At 40.8% G+C, this 23,133-nt stretch overlaps 1 protein-coding gene across 9 annotated transcripts in view; it reads left to right on the top strand.

Annotated features, from left to right (window-relative positions):
* The window catches only part of LOC132397404 (doublecortin domain-containing protein 1-like), a 544,514-nt gene that overhangs the window by 77,748 nt on the left and 443,633 nt on the right, over nucleotides 1–23,133 (top strand). For all 9 annotated transcript variants that reach the window (XM_059976139.1, XM_059976134.1, XM_059976131.1 and 6 more), the window contains one exon: nucleotides 1,288–1,438. In XM_059976139.1, the coding sequence (XP_059832122.1) occupies nucleotides 1,288–1,438 (151 nt within the window). The remainder of the gene's footprint in view (nucleotides 1–1,287; nucleotides 1,439–23,133) is intronic.

Raw genomic sequence — 23,133 nt, forward strand, 5'->3', positions numbered from 1 at the left:
ACACCACACCATTCACCACACTTCCACCCATCAACCCACAACACCACACCACACCATTCACCACACCTCCACCCATCAACCCACAACACCATTCACCACACCTCCACCCATCAACCCACAACACCACACCACACCTCCACCCATCAACCCACCCTCCACACCACACCATTCACCACACCTCCACCCATCAACCTACAAGACCACACCACACCTCCACCCATCAATCCACAACACCACACCACACCATTCACCACACCTCCACTCATCAACCCACACACCATTCACCACACCTCCACCCATCAACCCACAAGACCACACCGCACCTCCACCCATCAATCCACAACACCACACCACACCATTCACCACACCTCCACCCATCAATCCACAACACCACACCACACCATTCACCACACCTCCACCCATCAACCCACAAGACCACACCACACCAGTCACCACACCTCCACCCATTAACCCACCCTCCACACCACACCATTCACCACGCCTCCACCCATTAACCCACCCTCCACACCACACCACACCACCCACTACACCTCCACCCATCAACCCACAACACCACACTACACAATTCACTACACCTCCACCCATTAACCTACCCTCCACACCACACCACCCACTACACCTCCACCCATCAACCCACAAGACCACACCACACTACACAATTCACCACACCTCCACCCATTAACCCACCCCTCCACACCACAGCACACCATTCACCACACCTCCACCCATTACCCCTCCACACCACACCACCCACTACACCTCTACCTATCAACTTATCCCTCCACACCACAGCACACCTCCACCCATTAATCCACCCTCCCCGTCACACCACACCACCCACACCTCCACCCATTAACCCACCACAACACCTACGACACCTACACCCATTAATCCACTCTCCCCACCACACCACCAACTACACCTGCAGCCATTAACCCACTCCACCACCATGCCACCCACTACACCTCCCCCCATTGACCCTCCCCACCACAGCACCCCCACCATTACTTGATCATTTCCTGTCAAAATTACCTTAGACTCTCACGTACCTAGCATCTCATATAATCAGTCTATGTATATAAGCTGATCTTATGTACTTATATTTATTGTGTTTTTTTAAAATCAGTTCTTTATCCTTATTGTGTTTATTTAAACTGCATTGGATCTGGAGGACCAATCATTCCCTTCTCAGTTATACTCCTTTACTAATGAATGACAAACTCTCTTGAATCTTTGTTTATGATGGTCTATTTTTTCCATTTTCAGTTGCTGGAGGAGAGTACCATAAAACTCAACCTGAACTCAGCCGCGAGGAGAGTTTTTCTTGCAAATGGCCGAGAAGTATTTGAGTCAAAAGAGATTCCTCAAAATGTTGATGTCTATATTTCAACTGGAGAGCCATTCAAAAACATGAAAGGTAAAAGATTCCAGAAACAAAACACTGGAAACTTTATTATGTACACCTGCTTGTTAATGCAAACATCTAATCAGCCAATTATTTATGCATTGAGTTGCTGCCATATGATTAGCTGATTAGATATTTGCATCAACAAGCATGTATACAGGGGTACTTAATAAAGTGGCCGCTTAGTGTATTTACAATTCAACTGTGAACAAGTTTTATGATAAAAAATACATAGACCAACTGTAGTGATGTGTTTTTAGTTGTGCCACTTTACTTCTGATTGCATATTCACACTTTTAAGTACGTTACTGTCAAGGTCAATCATTGGAAATTGAAAACTATATCTGTCTGATTAATATTATAGGGCAGAATATATTTCTTTTGTTTTTAAACCTGTTTGTTGTGAACACAATTGAATAGTTTTAAAAAGTTCATGTAATGTATTACTCAACCATCAGGGTCCTGAACCAGTGTGGATAATTTCACTCACCCTTGGTCTCTTCATGTTCTCAATACTTATTTATTATTAATATTTTGTTGTGCTTACTTTTGTATTTGCACAATTTGCTATCTTTTGCACATTGGTTATTTGCCTGACGTTGTTGCATGTGGTTTTTCATCGATTATATTTTCTGTCTTTGTATCAACTGTGAATGCCCACAAGAAAATAAATTACACGGGAGTATATGGTGACATATATATACTTCGATAACAAACTTACTTTGAACTTTGTTGCTAATTTAGTAATTTTATTTTTAATTTAATTTATTAATTTTAGTTTGAAAGGCAATGCAAGTATTCCTTGGAACCAATATACTCATTTTAATAGGATATAACATTTTGCAAACAACACCCCTATCACAATTTATTGCTGAAAATAATTAACGTTATGAGAAATTCCTTTTAAGGTACACTCATAAAATCTTTCCTTTGCACATATCATACTGATAACAGGCTGACTGTCTATCATTTACAATTGAATCAGAATCAGGTTTAATATGACCGACATATGTTGAGGAATGTGTTGTTTTGCAGCAGCAGTACATAAACAGCTGGACATTACAATCAGAAATATGTACAAAAATAAATTGAAATGAGTAGTGCAGAAATAGAGCAAAAATGGTGAGGTAGAGTTCATGGGTTGTTTATTGTCCGTTCAAAAATCTGATGGCAGAGGGGAAGAAACATAAAACATTGCATTATGACTAACGTCACAAGGAATCTTAATTTTTCAAAGACTACTTTAACTCTGCAAATATCACTCTGAAACTTAGAACATTTTAAAACATAAATAACAGTAATAATAACAACTTATTTATAGATCACTTTTCATACAATGTAGTTCAAATTGCTTTACAATGCGAAAAAGGCAAACTTAAGAATAAAAGATCACATTAGTTAAAAGCAAGATTAAATGAATAGTTTTTAAACTGGTGTTTAAAAAGTGTCAACTGTGTCTGCCTCCCCTACAGTTTTAGGTATTGAATTCCACAGTTTTGGAGCGTAGTTCAAAAAGGCTGACCTGCCGATAATCTTTTGAGCGAGATTGTTTAAATTTAGGACACTGGCAGAAGAGCTGAGCAGGATTAAAAATGAAATATAAATGTATTTAAAATTAGATCCACCTTGATATTAAACATATTTCAAAAGGAAACACTATTTACCCACAGAAATATAATTGAGAATTCCTTCGGTACAATTAGTCACCATAGAGTTTAGATGATATAAGCTGAAAATAAAGTCTAGAGTTAATAGTCTTTCTATATGACAGCTATTGCTGTTATTCCAGCTGCACTCTCCCTTTTAATAGGCTAAACTGGGAGGAGAGACTTTCTGCTTTGTGTTTCTTTTGGCTGTATTTCATGGCGACATGCTCCGCTGTTCTTTCAGCACCAAAATGTTGGCACGCAGCGCTGAAATTTCATACCAACTCTTGCTGGTTCAGCAAGCTTAACCCACAGAAATCTGGTGCACTGTTATTGCTTTTGACTGATAATCAATCTTGGTGCTGCTCGACAGTTGTCGCTGGGACACAGACCAGAGCAGGTGGCAGATGGGCCTTGTCACCAGAGAACACGGATAGTAAAGAACAAAATGTGCAGTGTCCCCGGATCTTCAATAGGGCATGTTAAGAAGAGGGTTGTAAATGAGATAGAAAGAAGCACTTATATATAAAAAAATGACGTGTACCACTGTGGCATCAATATTTTACAACATCATGTGGAAAATATGTGAGCACAATTTAAGAGAAAAGCTTACCTGTGCCAGACTGGTGAAGAATTTAAAGTAAATAATGACAGAAAATTATGCTTTTCACATAACGTGGCAAAACTCCATTTGCATGACTTGTAATGCTGCTTGCAGTTGAAGAGAATCAGAATCAGATTCAGGTTTATTATCACTGACTTACACTCAGAGGCCACTTTATTAGGTCCCTCCTGTACCTTGTAAAGTGGCCACTGAATGTGTGTTTATGATCTTCTACTGCTATAGCCCATGTACTTCAAGGTTCAACATGTTGTACGTTCAGAGATGATCTTCTGCACACCACTGCTGTAACGTGTACGTATTTGAGTTGCTATTGCCTTCCTGGGCATAACTAATCTGGGCATTCAGCTCTGACCTCTTTCATCAAGAAGGTGTTCTCACCCACAGGACTGCCACTCATTGGATGCTTTTTGTTTCTTGCACCATTCTCTGTAAACTCTAGAGGTTGTTGTGTGTGAAAATCCCAGGTGATCAGCAGTTTCTGAGATACTCAAAGCATCCTGTCTGGCACCAACAATCATTCCACAGTCAAAGTCACTTAGATCACATTTCTTCTCCATTCTGATGTTTGGTCTGTAAAACAGCTGAACCTCTTGACCATATCTGCATGATTGGCTGATTAGATATTTGCATTAATGAGCAGGTGTGCAGGTGTACCTAATAGAATGGTCACTGAGTGTATGTTGTAAATGTTGCTTTGCAGCTAACATTATTTTGTGAGATACAGTAGAGGTTATTTCAAGGAACTGATAATTCTGTCATTTTGTAACATGTTTCTGTTAGTTCCTGCTGTAACTTTCTAGAGCATTGATTTTCACTTTTTGTGAGCATTTCTGAAAATGTAATATCTTGCAATATTCCTTTCCACCTTTGGCTCAGTGAAAGATATTTAAAGAAAATGTAATGATCTATTAAAAATACCTTTCATATTCAATATTTCATAATAATTGTGTTTTTTGAGAAGAATGATATCGTGGAAGGACAGAGTAACAAATGGGAAAGTGTTGCGAAAAGCCAGGATAAGAAGAGAGCTGACATCATCAGGAAACAACAGCCAGAATTTTTGGGACAGATACTGAGGAAAGAGAAGCTCAAACATCTTGCAGTGATGGGGAAAACTGACACAAGAAAAAGTCATGGTCAACATCACATGACATTAATGAGTTACATCAAGGGATGGACAGGGAAAAGTTTTGAAGAGCTTATTGAAACTTCTCAGATTAAAGACAGATGGAAGACCATGATTGCCCATGTCATATAACACACCTCATGATGATTGGATTGGATAGTATTTCTCCAGATGACATGGTGGATCCAAGTGAGCAGGGAGAGTTGAAAGATAGGAACAGTGGGGGAGAGTGACTCCAACCACAAATCCCTTCCACTGCGCACCATCTACAAACTCATCTCCCATGTTGGGTTCTATGCTCCATCTTCCTCTCCAATCAGATTTGATTATTTACAGCCTTTTGTTGTTCCTTTCTATCACCTTCCAGCCTCTGTCACTAGTTCTACTCTCCCCTCCTCCATCTGCTGATCAATCCCCCTCACTTGGATCCACCCATCATCTGCCAGATCTTTCTCCATCCCTTCCTCTCACCTCTTTATGCTAGCAAACTCTCCTCTACTATTTCAAACCAGGTGAAAGGAATCAACCTGAACTGTCAATCATCCATTTCCCTCCCCAGACACTGCCTGACCTGCTGATATCTGCAGCCATTTGTGTTTTTGTTTGACATGCCATAGCTGTAAGATTTTAGCTCAAGCCAACATTGCATGTACCTAATGCAAACCCAACAGTGAGCAGGAGATAAATGGAGAATCTATGTTTTGGTCTTCAGGCTCCTATACCTCTACCCTGCTGGTAGATGAGAAGATGGCATATCCTGGGTGGTGAGGAATCTTAATGGTGGATGCCCCCTTATTCCCATGTTGTCTCTGGAAGATATTGGGGAGAGTTGTACCCATGATGTACTTTTGGAAAAATGTTGTTAAAATGCGATTGTTTTGTATTTAACTTACTTCTACCCAAGTCTCCAGATGCCACTTCTCTCATTGCTTGCCAATATACAGTTCCTGTCCCATTTCCCTGATCTCAGAATGGTTTTTCCTCTCCACTTTATCCTAATTCTTTTGTTAAGGGATGAAATTTTCTGCAATGAACCATTGACTCAATAGACAATATAACAGTACAATGAAGTGGAACAATTTAAGAAAACTTCTCTCACAATTAAATAATTGTGTAATGTATCTGAAGTGTGGGATAGAACAAAGAAAATTACAACACAGTACAGGCTCTTCAGTTCTACTACCATAACCCCCCACCCCCCCGCTTCTCCACTAAACCTACTGCAACTTCATAGACATACATTATCTCCTAAGTGATATTGGCAAAGTGGAAAATGCCAAGCCCAGCAGGGTATTGGACCACAAAATTGGGATTCATTGTCTGATGTTCTATACCTAGAACTATTATAGAACATCAAACACAGAATGGCGCAGGCCCTTTGGCTCACAATGTACCAACCTGTCGCCTGTCAGGATTGGTGTCCAAAACAAACCTTACCTCAGACTACCTCCTTATCTTTGTCTGCATCTTGCATCTCTGTCTGCTTCTCACTCTTCCTCTCTGTAGCGTTCAGAATCAGATTTAATATCACTGACATTTATCAGGAAATTCGTTGTTATGAGGCAGCAGACAAATGCAATACACAATAAAAACTGTATATGTATATATTTTAAAAAGTTAAAACAAATAAATAGTGCAAAAAGAGAAAACAAAGTAGTGAGATAGTTTCAATGTGCAGTCAGAAATCTGATGGCAGAGGAAAAGAAACTGTAAATCGCTGTGTGTGTGACTTCAGGCTCCTATACCTCCTCCCTGATAGTAGCATTGAGAATAGGGCATGTCCTGGGTGATGGGGGTCCTTAATGATGGAGCAGCCTTTTTGAAACATCGTTCCTTGAAGATATCCTGGATGCTGAGGAGGGTAGTCCCATGATGGAGCTGACTGAGTTTACAACTTTTTCTCTGCCTCTCTTTCTCTCAAATCCAACTCTGTCTTTCTTTCTCTTTGCTTGTATCTTCTTTCTGCTTTTCTCACTACTTTTTTTCTGTCTGCATTACTCCACCTCTCTTTCTCCACCCCCTTCTTTCTTTATCTTTCTTTCTCCCTCTTTGTCTTACACAAGAATGGAACATAGAACATTACAGCACAGTACAGAGCCTTCAGCCCACAATGTCGTGTCAACCTTTAAACCTACTCTAAGATCAATCTAACGCTTCCCTCTTACATAGCCCTCCATTTTTCTATCATCCATGTGCCCATCTAAGAGTTTCTTAAATGCCCTTAATGTATCTGCTTCTTCACCACTCCTGGCTTGGGGTTCCATGCACCCACCACTCTCTAAGGAATTTGCTTGTGATATCACCCTGTACTTTCTATACCTTAAATTTATGTTGCCTTGAATTTCTCAGCTCATAACCTACCAAACCACATGTCTTTGCAGTATGAAATGAAACTGGATTATTTGTAAATGGTCCTTTTTCAAAGGCAGGTCCCTATCCAATCTGTTGTCTGTGTTTGGTTGGGTAATATGTAACAACACTGAAATGCACTAACTGAAAAGAAAACAATCCCTTCAACCACTTGAACACGAGGAATAGGAAGGATTTACCCAAGGAGCTTCTTACTGCTTATGTGGTTAATTTGAGAACCTAACAATGAGATTTGAAATATACTAATGTAATGTACAAATTTTATTATCATGTATTGCAATGTACTGTTGCTGTACAAAAACACATTTTGCGACATATGCCAGTGATATTAAGCTTGATTTTGATATTGTTATTTGTTAAAAACTGGTGAAAAAGAGACAAATATCTGAAATTCAGAGCTGCCTGGGGTGGTGGTGAAGGCAGAAGCATTAGGGATTTTTAAGAGATGTTTAGATAGGCTCATGAATGTGAGGGAAATGGAAGAATATCGACATTGTGTGGGCAGAAGAGATTAGTTTAGTTGGCCATTTGATTACTGATTTAATTGGTTTGCACAACATTGTGGATCACAGGGCCTGTTCCTGTGCTGTACTCTTCCATGCTCTCTCTATCAGCATCAAAAGTTAAAATGTCTAAGTAAAATTTATTAGAAAAATATGTATATGTTACCATATAACTACTTTGAGGGTCATTTTCTTGCTGGCACTTACAAGATACTTAGTCTGCTCCATCATGGGTACTCGCCTGTGTAGTACCCAAGACATCTTCAAGGAGCAGTGCCTTTGGAAAGTGGTGTCCATCATTAAGGACCCCATCACCCAGGACATGCCCTGTTCTCACTGTTACCATCAGGAAGGAGGTACAGAAGCCTGAAGGCACACACTTAGTGATTCAGGAACAGCTTCTTCCCCTCTGCCATCTGATTTCTAAATGGACATTGAATCCATGAATACTACCTCACTTTTTAAAAGTTATTTCTATTTTCGCACTACTATTTTTAATTAAAGTGTCTAATATACCTATCTATATGCTTACTGTAATTCATTTTTTTCCTATATTTATCATGCATTGCATTGTACTGCTGTCACTAAGTCAGCAAATTTCACAACATATGTCGGTGATATTAAACCTGATTCTGAAAATAAATAAATGCAACAGAATTTATGAAAACTATGCATAAACAGAGGTTGACAATTAGTCAATGTGCAAGAGAAGACAAGTATGCAAATAAGTAAAAATATAACACTGAGAACATTAGTACTCAAAGTGTGCAAAAGGAGATCATGACTTAATTGTAGAACAGAGAAGGAAACCTTACAGTCAAGCGAATAACAGTTGCTATGTTCCAAGACGGAGGAGAGCTTTCTGTTCTGATGTGTGCACTGTGAGTGTATTCATTTGTATTCCTTCTGTGACCTTGCTTTATTAACAATAAAGTATCATGTGATTTTGGCAGGAAATTATATCTTAATTTTAATTTTTAGGAAAGATTATTCTATTAATCTGGTACTTTTAGTTCAAACCAAAGCTTACATGAAATGTATTCAGAATCAGAATCAGGTTTAATATCACTGGCATGTGATGTGAAATTTGCTGACTTCGTAGCAGCAGTACAATGCAATACATAATAATAGAGGAAAAAAGTTGTGAGTTACTATATATACATATGCACATACATATATATAACATAGTTAATTTAAGTAAGTAGTGCAAAAATTGAAATAAAAATGTAGTGAGGTAGTGGTCATGGATTCATTGCCCATTCAGAAAATGAATGAATTCAGAGTGAAAAAATCTGCTCCTGAATCGTTGAGTGTGTGCCTTCAGGCTTCTGTACCTCCCTCCTGATGGCAGCAATGAGAATTTGGCATGATAGGGGTCCTTAATGGTGGATGCCGCCTTTTGAGGCATCCCTCCTTGAAGATGTCCCGGATACGATGAAGGCTAGGGCCCATGATGGAGATGACTAAATTTACAACTTGCTGCAGCTTCACACATAAAATGCTGGTGGAACACAGCAAGCCAGGCAGCATCTATAAGGAGAAGCGCTGTCGATGTTTCGGGCCGAGACCGTTCATCAGGATCTCCGTCCTGACGTCTGTGCGGGAACTCCGTGGGTGATGCAGCATCTGTGCAGGGGAGCTAGACCGTTGAACATCTCTGTCCTGACGAAGGGTCTCAGCCCGAAACGTCGATGGCTTCTTTCAACGGATGCTGCCGGACCTGCTGAGCTCATCCAGCTTTTTGTACGTCCTTATAGATGCTGCCTGGCCTGCTGTGTTCCACCAGCATTTTGTGTGTGTTGCTTGAATTTCCAGCATCTGTAGATTTCCTCATGTTCACTGCAGCTTACTTTGATCTTCTGCAGCAGCCCCTGTGATGCAGCCAGCTAGAATGGTACAAATGCAGCAGACTGGATTTTGGGAAATGCAGAGTGTGCTGTTTCTAGGGCAACAAAATGCCGGAGGAACTCCGTGGGTGATGCAGCATCTGTGCAGGGGAGCTGGACCGTTGAATATCCATTTCCCTCTATAGGGGAAAATGGGCGGTTGAACATCTATTTCTTCCCAGATATGCATCTGGATCTGTTAATTTCATCCAGCATTTTGTTTCTGGGTGTCAACAGCTCTGAAGATCTAATCTGGGCCCAATAAATGATGCAGTTAAAAAGAAGGCACACGAATGGCTTAACCTCATTAGGAAATTGAGGAGACTTGGTATGTCAACAAAAACACTAGCAAATTTTGACAGATGTACCATGGAGACCATTCTGACTGTTTACGTCACCATCCTGGTATGGAGGCATCAATGCACAGGATCTGTCCAGAATCCTCGGACACTATTTCACTATTTTGCTCTCTTTTTTGCATTACTTATTCATTTATTTTAACATGGGCGGCATAGTAACATAGCGGTTAGCACCAAGCTATTTCCAACGTCATCTGTAAGGAGGCTGCGTATCCTCCTCGCAGAATGCATGGGTATTCCTCAGGTGCTCCAGTTACTGCCCAGATCCAAAGATGGACTGTTTAGTGGGTTAATTGGTCATTGTAAATTGTCCTGCAATTAGGTTAAATCAGAGATTGCTAGGTGGCATGGCTCAAAGGGCCAGAAGAGTCTATTCCAATTAATATTTCTTGTTGTAACTTATAGTTATTTTTAATGTATTGCACTGTACTGCTGCCACAGAACAACACATTTCACAATGTGTTTTGTGAACTTTTGTGAACAGGAAGTCACAGACTGTGAACTTGCAACTCTTCTGGCAGGGGTTAGGCCAGAGAGTGCTATCAGGTCACTTGCTCAAAAAATCTGTTCTCATTCTCCGTTATAAATACTGGAGAAACTCGGGATTTGGTGATATAATTAACTAATGAGAAGCACTGCAGGCTAAGAACTTATAACAGAGAGAGGTAACTAGTTCTGACACGAAAGGATAATGTTAGTTATCATCTGATACATGGTGAGAGGGTCACTTAACAACTAGCTACTAAGTAGTTTTAAAAATAAAAGTTTTTGTATGATGCATAAAAGAAGATTTCAAAAGATGCAGTTTAAAATATTATAAAATAAGAACATAAGAAATGGGAGCAGGAGTAGGCCATCTGGCCCATTGAGCCTGCTCTGCCATTCAATAAGATCATGGCTGATCTGGCCGTGGATTCATCTCCACCCACCTGCTTTTCCCCCATAACCCTTAATTCCCCTACTATGCAAAAATCTATCCAACCTTGTCTTCAATACTGAGGTAGCCTCTACTGCCTCATTGGGCAGAGAATTCCACAGATCCACCACCCTCTGGAAAGAGCAGTTCTTCCTCATCTCTGTCCTAAATCTACTCCTCTGAATCTTGAGGCTATGTCCCCTAGTTCCAGTCTCACCTACTGGTGGAAACAAATTTCCTGCCTCTCTCTTATCTATCCCTTTCATAATTTTATATGTTTCTATAAGATCCTCTCTCATTCTTCTGAATTCCAGCTAGTACAGTCCCAGGTGACTCAATTTCTCCTCATAGTCTAACCCCCTCATCTCTGGAATCAACCTGGTGAACTTCCTCTGCACTGACTCCAAAGCCAGTATACACTTCCTCAAGTAAGGAGTTGAGAACGGCACACAGTACAGTACTCCAGGAGTGGCCTCACCAACACCCTGTACAGTTGCCTTCTTGATAGCCTGCTGCAACTGCAAACCAGCCTTAATATGAAAGATATCTAATATTGATAAGTCAAAGAACTTTGGAAGCCATTTGGTGCCATGGTAGTGTAGCAGTAGGTGAATCAGTTTACAATGCCAGTGATCATTCATTGGAGTTCGATTCCTGCCGCTGTCTGTAAGGAATTTGTACATTCTCCCCACGACCAGATGGGTTTCCTCTGGATGCTCTGGTTTCCTCCCATATTCCAAAGCCCTATGGGTAGGATCAGTGATTTGTGGGCATGCTATGATGGCTCCAAAAACATGGCAACACTTGTAGGCTGCCCCCAACGTAATGTTTATTTATTATTTGTTTCTTTTTATATATTTGGACAGTTTATTTGGACTCTTTTCCACTGGTTGTTTGTCAGTCTTTGTGTGGAGATTTTCAATGAATGTATTGTATTTCTTTGTTCTTGAGAGTCACAGTCATAGAAAAGTACAGGACAGAAACGTTTAGGCCCTTCTGCCTATCTAGTCTGTGCTGAACCATTTAAACAGCCTACTCCCATCAAACTGCACCTGGACCAGAGCCCTCCATATCTTCATCATTCATGTGTCTATCCAAGCTGTGAATACCTGCAAGAAAATGAATCAGGGTAGTATATAGGAACACACACGTAGTTTGGTAATAAATTTACTTTGAACTGAAGCAAACAAGTTATTTTTTGTTTATCGTATAAAAGTGAACAAAATATGTTCAGCTGAGATTCATTTGCAATACTTATTAGGAGACAAACGCTGAAACTCTTCAGTAAGAACAGAAAAAGCTGGACGCTCTCAACATGTCAGGAAGCATTATCAGAGAATAAAATAGTTAATGTAACAGATGACTTTTCATCTTTTACAATGACATTTCTTTGTTTATTGTTTTCATAGAAACATTAACTTCTTGAAACAGAATTGCTTGAATTGGAAAGAATCCAGAAGAAATTCAGGAGAATGATCCCAGGAATAAGACCATAAGATATAGGATGTGAACTAGGCCATTCGGCCCATCAAGTCTGCTCCACCATTCAATCATGGGCTGATCCAATTCTTCCAGTCATCCCCACTCCCCTGCTTTCACCACAGACTCTTTGATGCCCTGGCTAATCATGAACCTTTCTATCTCTGCCTTAAATACACCCATATGAAAGGGTTAGCATATGAGAAACATTTCTCTGATCTCTCTGATCCTGTACTCACTGTCATTTACAGGAATGAGGGAGGATCTCATTGAAACCTGTTGAATATTTAAAGGCCTTGATCAGAGGTTCCAAACTTGGGGTCCACAGTCCCCCTGGTTAATGGTAGAGGGTCCATGGCATAAAAAGGTTGTGGAACCCTGGCCTAGATATGTGGAGAGGATATTTTCGATAGTGAGGGAGTCTCAGATCAGAGGGCACAGCCTCAGAATACAATGATGTCTCTTTACAACAAAGATGAAGAGGTTTACTTCAGCCAGAAGATGTTGAATCTGTGGAATTCATTGCCGCAGACAGCTGTGGAGGTCAAGTCACTGATTACGTTGAAAGCAGAGGTTCATACTATCTTGATTAGTAAGGGCATCAAAGGTTATGGGTAGAAGGCAGGAGAATGGGGTTGAGAGGGACAATATTTCCACTATGATGGAATGGGGGAGCAGTCTCAATGGGCAGAATGGCCTAATTCTGCTCCAGTGAATTATGGTCTATGGCAGGCATGGGCAAACTACGGCCCGGGGGCCATATGCGGCCCATTAAGCTTTTTAATCTGGCCCGCAGAACTTGTTGAAATTATATTAATAAACCTTGTTAACGTTTTTTCCCCGCAATTCTGGCGTTTTCCCAATAGATGACGCACTCTATATACATTGACCTTTGTTGAGGTGCAGCGTATTACTCCACATTTGCGCTTTACTCTTTGTTCGGCTCGACCTATTTGTGTGAACAGGTGTTCAGCGTCATGAACATCAACAAAGCCAGCCACAGATCCAAGTTAACTGACCAACACCTCAGATCCATCCTGAGAATCGCCACAACAAAATTAAATCCAGATTTTGATGCGCTGGCTAAAAAGGGAGACCAACAACACTGTTCCCACTGAAATTAAAAATAAGTTTCTTCATTGTGTTATGTAAAAAATGCATTTGAAAATATTTTTTTCAATAAGCCTTACATGTTACATGTCATTTCTGTTAAGTGATGGACATGAGTAGTGTGCACGTGCACGTACGTTCTCAAAATAAAAAAATGTGCTCCAGATCAAATAACGCGCTCCGCATACTGGCGCGCTGTCACTGTTCTGTCTTTGTGCTGGTCGTTGTTGAGTTTTGGTACAGGGGACAATTGAATAAGAAGGAGTAGGACAAGTAGACCTGCATCTCCTACCATTTTTGAAATAAAGACAGTCAGGAGGAGAGTGATGATGATAATATCTTGAAGGATAACAGAATTTTCAGTGCTTTAAAATAATAACTGTTACTATTAAAAAAGCTGTATTTTATTCATTTTATTTTCAGTGTTTTAAAAGTCATTTCAATAAATAGCTAAATATCATGGGACTTCAAAGACAGATATTTTGTTGTAATGCATTTGTTCATTTTCAATTGAAATTAAAGCACATGTTTTCTACATATCCCATGATATTTTATTTTCTCTTATGAGGTTTATTACCAAAACACTCCGTCCATCTGCTCCTGGTCTGGCCCCCCTGTCAAATTTTAGAACCCTTTGTGGCCCACAAGTCAAAAAGTTTGCCCACCCCTGGTCTATGGTCTTATGAAACATATGAATGCCTGTACTGAAGTAATAGGTAGACAACTTCACTCATAAGTCTTTGTCCATGTCCTCAGTACAAACTGGTCAGAAAATTTCCCCAGCACTTAGTGCTACACCACATAACAATTTTCTGTCACACTAATTACCACTTTATTGATCAGCTTAAATGGGTCACACGCAGCCAGTTAAAGACACGGTGCTGCTTTGAAAAAGTGTTTATTCTCCCAGTGAAATTTCTGTTTCTCAGTGATTCATCAGCTCTGTACTATGTACACACTGCAGCCACTTTATCAGATTCTCCAGTACTTCTGCTCCTTGACGCAGATATCTAATCAGCAGCCTCTGTAATACTCAGACCACCTCGTCTGTATACAACAGTTACTTGTACATCGCATTTTATAGGATTGCTTTAATATTTATATTTATTGAGTTTTTTATTGTGTTCTTTATGTTTATTGTTTTTTATGCTGTATCAGGAGTAACAATTATTTTGTTCTCCTTTACACTTGTGTACCGAAGAATGACAATAAACAATCCTGAATCTTGAATCTTAAATTATCACTTGGTCCCTCAACACCAGCTCCATAGCAAAGAAAGCCCAGCAGCATCTCTACTTTTTACAAAGGCTGAGGAAAGTCCATCTCCCACCCCCCATCCTCATCACATTCTACAGGGGTTGTATTGAGAGCATCCTGAGCAACTGCATCACTGCCTGGTTCGGAAATTGCACCATCTCGGATCGCAAGACCCTGCAGTGGATAGTGAGGTCAGCTGAGAAGATCATCGGGGTCTCTCTTCCCGCCATCACGGGCATTTACACTACACGCTGCATCCACAAAGGAAACAGCATTATGAAGGACCCCATGCACCCCTCATACAATCTCTTCTCCCTCCTGCCGTCTGGGAAAAGTCTGAAGAATTCCGGTTCTCACCACCAGACTATGTAACAGTTTCTTCCCCCAAGCTATCAGACTCCTCAATACCTGAATCCTGGACTGACACCTTGCCCTACTGTCCTGTTTATTAATTATTGTAATGCCTGTACTGTTTTTGTGCACTTTATGCAGTCCAGTGTAGGTCTGTAGTCTAGTGTAGCTTTCTCTGTGTTTTTTTTTATTACGTAGTTCAATCTAGTTTTTTGTACTGTGTCATGTAACACCATGGTCCTGAAAAACATTATCTCATTTTTACTATGCACTGTACCAGCGGTTATGGTCAAAATGACAATAAAAGTTGACTTGACTTGAGATGACTTAAATCAAGCAGCATTTGTGGAGAGAAAAAATATCCCAATGGAGTAAAACACATTACCTTTTAATTCAGCTGCAAGAGAGCTGCCCTTAAATGGGCTCTTTTAAGGATAGCAGTTTAAAATAATTTGAAATAGTTTACATTTTCTACTTGATTAGGTCATATTACAGAAGATCTACACTCAGTGGCCACTTTATTAGGTACACCTGCTTGTTAATGGAAATATCAAATCAGCCAATCACATGACAGTAACTCAGTGCATAAAACCATGCAGGCATAGTCAAGAGGTTCAGTTGTTATTCAGACCAAATATCAGAGTGGGTAAGAAATGTGATCTAAGTGACTGACTGTGGAATGATTGTTGGTAGCATACAGGGTGGTTTGAGTATTTTAGAAAATGCTGATCTCCTGGGATTTTCGCACACAATTATTTGCCAGGCAGGCAAATCCAGGGCAAAAAGCAAAAAGAGCCACTTTTCAACATAATTGTATAAGGGCTAAGAGTGTTGTAAAAACAAGCCTGAAGGCTTTGTGTGTCAGTGCGAGGAGCTTTCATAAGAAGGTGGATGAATTGAATGTGCAGATAGTTATTAATGAATATGATATAGTTGGGATCACAGAGACATGGCTCCAGAGTGACCAAGGATGGGAGCCCAACATCCAGGGATATTCAATATTCAGGAGGGATAGACAGGAACGAAAAGGAGGTGGGGTAGCATTACTGGTTAGAGAGGAGATTAATGCAATAGAAAGAAAAGACATTAGCCTGGAGGATGTGGAATCGATATGGGTAGAGCTGCATAACACTAAGGGGCAGAAAACACTGGTGGGAGTTGTGTACAGGCCATCTAACAGTAGTAGTGAGGTTGGGGATGGCATTAAACAGGAAATTAGAAATGCGTGCAATAAAGGAACAGTAGTTATAATGGGTGACTTCAATCTACATATAGATTGGGTGAACCAAATTGGTAAGGGTACTGAGGAAGAGGATTTCTTGGAATGTATGCGGGATGGTTTTCTGAACCAACATGCCGATGAACCAACCAGAGAGCAGGCCATTCTAGATTGGGTATTGAGCATTGAGGAAGGGTTAGTTAGCAATCTTGTCGTGCGAGGCCCCTTGGGTAAGAGTGACCATAATATGGTGGAATTTTTCATTAAGATGGAGAGTGACATAGTTAATTCAGAAACAAAGGTTCTGAACTTAAAGAAGGATAACTTTGAAGGTATGAGATGTGAATTAGCTAAGATAGACTGGCAAATAATACTTAAAGGGTTGACGATGGATATGCAATGGCAAGCATTTAAAGATCGCATGGATGAACTACAACAATTGTTCATCCCAGTTTGGCAAAAGGATAAACCAGGGAAGTTAGTGCACCCGTGGCTGACAAGGGAAATTAGGGATAGTATCAAGTCCAAAGAAGAAACATATAAATTAGCAAAAAAAAAGCGGCACACCTGAGGACTGGGAGAAATTCAGAGACCAGCAGAGGAGGACAAAGGGCTTAAGTAGGAAAGGGAAAAAAGATTATGAGAGAAAGCTGGCAGGGGACATAAAAACTGACTGTAAAAGCTTTTATAGGTACGTGAAAAGAGAAAGATTGGTCAAGACAAATGTAGATCCTTTACAGAAAGAGGTGAATTGATCTTAGGGAACAAAGACATGGCAGACCAATTGAATAACTACTTTGGTTATGTCTTCACTAAGGAGGACATAAATAATCTTCCAGAAATAGTAAGGGACCGAGGGTCTAGTGAGATGGAGGAACTGAGGGAAATACATGTTAGTAGGGAAGTGGTGTTAGGTAAATTGAAGGGATTAAAGGCAGATAAATCCCCAGGGCCAGATGATCTGCATCCCAGAGTGCTTAAGGAAGTAGCCCAAGAAATAGTGGATGCATTAGTGATAATTTTTCAAAACTCCTTAGATTCTGGATTAGTTCCTGAGGATTGGAGGGTGGCTAATGTAACCCCACGTTTTAAAAAAGGAAGGAGAGAGAAACCGGGGAATTATAGACCGGTTAGTCTGACATTGGTGGTGGGGAAAATGCTAGAGTCAGTAATCAAAGATGTGATAACAGCACATTTGGAAAGAGGTGAAATCATCGGACAAAGTCAGGATGGATTTGTGAAAGGAAAATCATGTCTGACGAATCTTATAGAATTTTTTGAAGATGTAACTAGTAGAGTGGATAGGGGAGAGCCAGTGGATGTGGTATATTTAGATTTTCAAAAGGTCCCGCACAGGAGATTAGTGTGCAAACTTAAAGCACACGGTATTGGGGGTATGGTATTGATGTGGATAGAGAATTGGTTGGCAGACAGGAAGCAAAGAGTGGGAGTAAACGGGACCTTTTCAAAATGGCAGGCAGTGACTAGTGGGGTACCGCAAGGCTCAGTGCTGGGACCCCAGTTGTTTACAATATATATTAATGATTTAGACAAGGGAATTAAATGCAGCGTCTCCAAGTTTGCGGATGACATGAAGCTGGGCGGCGGTGTTAGCTGTGAGGAGGATGCTAAGAGGATGCAGGGTGATTTGGATAGGTTAGGTGAGTGGGCAAATTCATGGCAGATGCAATGTAATGTGGATAAATGTGAGGTTATCCACTTTGGTTGCAAGAATAGGAAAACAGATTATTATCTGAATGGTGGCCGATTAGGAAAAGGGGAGGTGCAACGAGACCTGGGTGTCATTGTACACCAGTCATTGAAGGTGGGCATGCAGGTGGTGAAAAAGGCAAATGGTATTTTGGCATTCATAGCAAAAGGATTTGTGTACAGGTGCAGGGTGGTTCTACTGCAGTTGCACAAGGCCTTGGTGAGACTGCACCTAGAATATTGTGTGCAGTTTTGGTCCCCTAATCTGAGGAAAGACATTCTTGCCATAGAGGGAGTACAGAGAAGGTTCACCAGATTGATTCCTGGGATGGCAGGACTTTCATATGAAGAAAGATTGGATCGACTAGGCTAGACTAGACTGGAATTTAGAAGATTGAGGGGTGATCTTATTGAAATGTATAAAATTCTAAAGGGATTGGACAGGCCAGATGCAGGAAGAACTTCTTCACACAGAGAGTGGTGAATCTGTGGAATTCTCTGCCACAGGAAACAGTTGAGGCCGGTTCATTGGCTATATTTAAGAGGAAGTTAGATATGGCCCTTGTGGCTAAAGGGATTAGGGGGTATGGAGAGAAAGCAGGTACAGGGTTCTGAGTTGGATGATCAGCCATGATCATACTGAATGGTGGTGCAGGCTCGAAGGGCCGAGTGGCCTACCCCTGCACCTATTTTCTATGTTTCTATATTTCTAATTGTCTCCAGAACAGGGTTTCCCAACCTTTTTTAATGCCATGGACATGCCATTAACTGAGGGGTCTGTGGACCCCATGTTGGGAACCCCAGTTTAGAGAAAATGGGGCAAAAATACAAAAAGGATCCAGTGAGCAGTAGTTCCCCAGGCAAACCTGCCTTGTTAGTGAGAGAGGTCAGAGGTGACTGGCCAGACTGGTTCAAGTAGACAGCAAGTTGACAGTAGCTCCCCTAACCATGCTTCACAACAGTGGTGCGCAGAAGAGCATCTCTGAACGCACAACATTTCAAACCTCGAAGTGGATGGGTTACAGCAGCAGGAGGCCATGTGCGTACACTCTGTGGCCACTTTATTAGGAACAGGAGGTACCTAATAAAGTGTCCACAGATATGAAGCAAACATGTTCATTTTTCAGACTGCAGGTGATGAGGCAGTGAATGCAGATTCTGAGGAGATAATAGATGTTGATTGCATATTCCTTATTAATTTATAAATACACTTCATTTCTATTTTTCTTCGCAAATGCTATTAACGCTGCAATGCCTTGTCATTTGTAATATCCTTTAAAAATGGTAGTAGTTAAAAGTGTTGTGAGAAAAACTTCTCAGAAATTCAGTTCATGCCAAGATGATCTGACATGACAAGTACTGATTGACAGAATATGTGTGAGCTTTTGTATTAACAGAATACGTGTTTGCTGTAGGTGCTTGTGTCAGAGAAATGATGGATTCATATCAGCTTAATTACGATCTAATTTGGTAATACTAGACACCAGATAGGATTTCAGGTAACAAGTTAACACATTTACCTTTAGGCATTCAGGAACTTAAACATCTTGTCAATTTCAGTACATCAAAACGTGCAGAAATCTATCAGTTTAATGAACTTCAGCTCCTCAGCAATATTGCACATGTTTTCTGGAATGTTTGCTAATTTCCATTCAGCATGCATGTCAAAACAGAGGATTTAAATTTACAACAAAACTCTCTTCTGGGTGCACGGTTGGGATAGCCAGAGAAAAAGAAATTGCATCAAATTGAACGTGAGTCCAAGAAAACCAACATGAGATTCTGCAGATGCTCGAAGTCCAGATCAACATCCAACATATACCTGTCTTCACCTACCAACTTCCAGCTATCCTCCTTCCCCCCCCCCCCCCCCCGGTGCCTTTACCCTTTTTTCTCTGTCCTGAAGAAGGGTCTCAGCCCAAAATGGTGACTGCTTATTCATTTCTATAGATGCTGCCTGACCTGCAGAGTTTCTCCAGCATTTTGTGTGAGTTGTTTTGGATTTCCAGCATCTGCAGACTTTCTCGTGTTTATAACACACACAAAGTGCTGGAAGAACTCAGCAGGTCAGGCAGCATCTATAGAAAGGAATATGCAGTCAACGGTTCAAGCCAACACCCTTCATCAGCCTGAAACGTTAACTATTTATTCCTCTATAGATGCTGACTGGCCCGCTGAAAACCCAACCAAATTGTGACTATGTATATAAAATTTGCAAATTTGAGATAATATATTTTAGAACTAATCGTAAAATGTCAATATTGAATTGCTATTTCATTTGTTCAGTGATTGAATATAATTGCTATATACATTTACATGTATTAGGAATTTGCTGTGCTGTGTTAGTCAGGGTGTAACATGAACAAAATTACAACTTACTTACTTACTGCCTACTACACTGCTGGCACCTAGGACAGCAAAGAACACACACCTTCCTTGTCTGTCCTTGGCCATCATACTGTCGTACACAGATATAGAAGAATTCTTCATTGCTGTTTCCATAACAATTTTTTTGACCAGTCAGGTTTGTTAGCCCTGAGCTGAACCCCCGAACTTGGAGGAATGGCGGATCATCCTTAGCCTGGTCTCTATCATTTGACCTGCTTGGCATGGATGACCCTATGAAGGCCCAGCTAACTTAGCTCTCTGGGTTTTTGAGGCAACACAAGTCTCCAAACCCTATGACAAGTTTGTAATCCTCTTGGAGGAAAAATACAACAATATTCAACAATTATAAAGAACAAGGAATTGTATAAAAATCAATAATTATATATAAGGAAAAATGTCTAATAATTTAGAGGTTAAAGAACAGATATGGAGTAAAATGGGCAACAATAAGTAATTTCTAGCAGGTATTTATTTCCAATCTTATCAAGACTGGGTACGTATAGTCTTGATAGTAACAGAAGAATGTTTGATAGGGAAGGGTGCATTTTAGAAGAGAGTGATTACAGTATTTTTTTTGAATTGTCCTGCCAAACTCAAAAGCAGTATCTGACTATCATTTGTTATTCTCTATCTCAGCTGCAGGCAGCCAAGTTATGGAACTGATTGATTGTCTAACTGAATATGGTTTGTGAAATTAAAAGAATTGATGGGGCGGGGTGGGTGGGTGAGACACGGAGAGATAAGTTGTGGGAAACAGCAACATCGGGTGTTAGAGGAGGTGGGGAAGATGTTTACAGTAGGGCTGAAAAGATCTTTGGGATGCTTTGCCTGCTTTTAGGTCTTAGGAGCAAGGACACACAATTGTAATGTCATTGTCAGAAGAGATTCTGTAAATGCCAGACATCCAGAGGAACACACACCAAATACTGAAGGAATTCAGCAGGTCAGGCAACATCTATGGAGAAAAATGAGCGGTCAATGCTTTGGGCCAGAACCCTTCTTCTTGAATGTTCATTTGGTGTCATTTGCTGGGCAGGTTATGAGGATAAACACAGGCGATTCTGCAGGTACTGGAAATCCAGAACAATACAGGTGAAGTGCTGGAGGAGCTCAGCAGGTCAGGGAGTTTCTAAGGAGAGGAATAAACAGTTGACCTTTTGGGCTGAGGCCCTTCATCAGGACTGGAAAGGAAGGGGGAAAAAGCCAGAACAATTCGGTGGGCAGAGGGGAAGGTATACAAGCTAGAAGGTAATAGGTGAAGCCAGATGAATGGTGGAGGGGGTATGAAGTAAGAAGCTATTGGGTGATAGGTGGAAAAGGTAAAGGGCTGAAGAAGAAAGAAGCTGATAGGAGAGGAGAGTGGATCGTGGATCATGGGAGAATGAGAAGGAGGAAGGGCTCCAATGGAGGTGAGGGCGGGTGAGGGGGACAGAGTGGGTATGGAAGAAGGGAGAAGGGGAGAGGGGAAAACTACTGGAAGATAGAGAAATCAATGTTCATGCCATTAGTTTGCAGGCTACTTAGACGGAATATGAGGTGCTGACCCTCCAACCTAAGTGTCTTCATCATGGTATTAGGAGGCATGGATTGACATATTGGAATGGGTTGGAATGAAAAAGGCTAAAAGGATAGCTTGTTGGGTGCATAAGGAAATCAGTCCCAGTTATCAATTGACATTTTCACTTTTCTTCAGCTGAAAGGTTTCCTGCAACTTGATAAAACCTGCCAGACCAATGTTTAAACTAGTACAGAAGAAGACAGATGAATTAAAAGGAATTCTCAGAATTAATCTTACAGGATTAGTCCAAAAATGTTTCAGAGAAGTTACCAGTTTGTAAATCAGGTTGACCTTTCTGTGGCAGTACTGCTAAACAGAAATATGATCCATGGCTCCGTTCCATTGAGTATCTTGTTAGTCCTTTGTTCTCATTCTCTTCTGACTTACCGAAGTTATCAAATTCCTGTCAAGAGTGAGATAGAAATACTCAGCATTCATTTTTAGGGGAGAGTTGACTGATGCAATCTTTCACTATCTGTGAGGCCAGTTGTATTATTCTGGCAAAAATTTCCCACAATGCTCAGCAGAACAACACAAGCAGCCACAACATTACAACAAACAAATCAAAACAACAACAGCAAAATAAGCCCCTTTCCTCCCACTGTCCCACTCAAACACAGACAGTCTTTCAACTCCAGAGCAGGCCAATTTGTGGCCTCCATTTTCCGGTGGACCCATGGACCTGCAGATATCGGGCCTCTGACTTCCCTAGTGGACTTGCATACCCAGGGCTTTGGCCATCAGGCCTTGACTTCTGATCGAGCTTTGGTCTTCAATCTTTGGCTTCTTTTCATCGAGATCTCCTCTCAAGGCTTAACACACAAGATGCACAGCTGGTCTTTGTTAACTCCTCAGTTGACAAATTCATCCTAGGAATCAATCTGGTGAACATTATGAAAATAAAATGTGAGAAGCCTGTACTTGTATCGTACTTAGATAAGTCCAAGGTGTTAGCCTCAGTGATGGAAGTTTGGGAAAGGGTCAGAGTTTGCGACTGAATTGCTAGAAAATGCATCATTAGTTTTTATCTTGTTAACTCTTGCCTCATCATCTTTTCCTACGGCTTTTTTTTCCTTCGCTCTGAAGAAAATAACTTGCTGAGGTTTGAATGTGAATGAGAATGTCCTCCGCTGTGCCCCAGAGAATAAACAGCAGCTGTGAATGGAGAGGCTGAACAACAAAAAGACCCAACACAAGGAAATCT

This window comes from Hypanus sabinus, chromosome 7 (assembly GCF_030144855.1).
Source record: "Hypanus sabinus isolate sHypSab1 chromosome 7, sHypSab1.hap1, whole genome shotgun sequence".
NCBI classification, from domain to species: domain Eukaryota; kingdom Metazoa; phylum Chordata; class Chondrichthyes; order Myliobatiformes; family Dasyatidae; genus Hypanus; species Hypanus sabinus.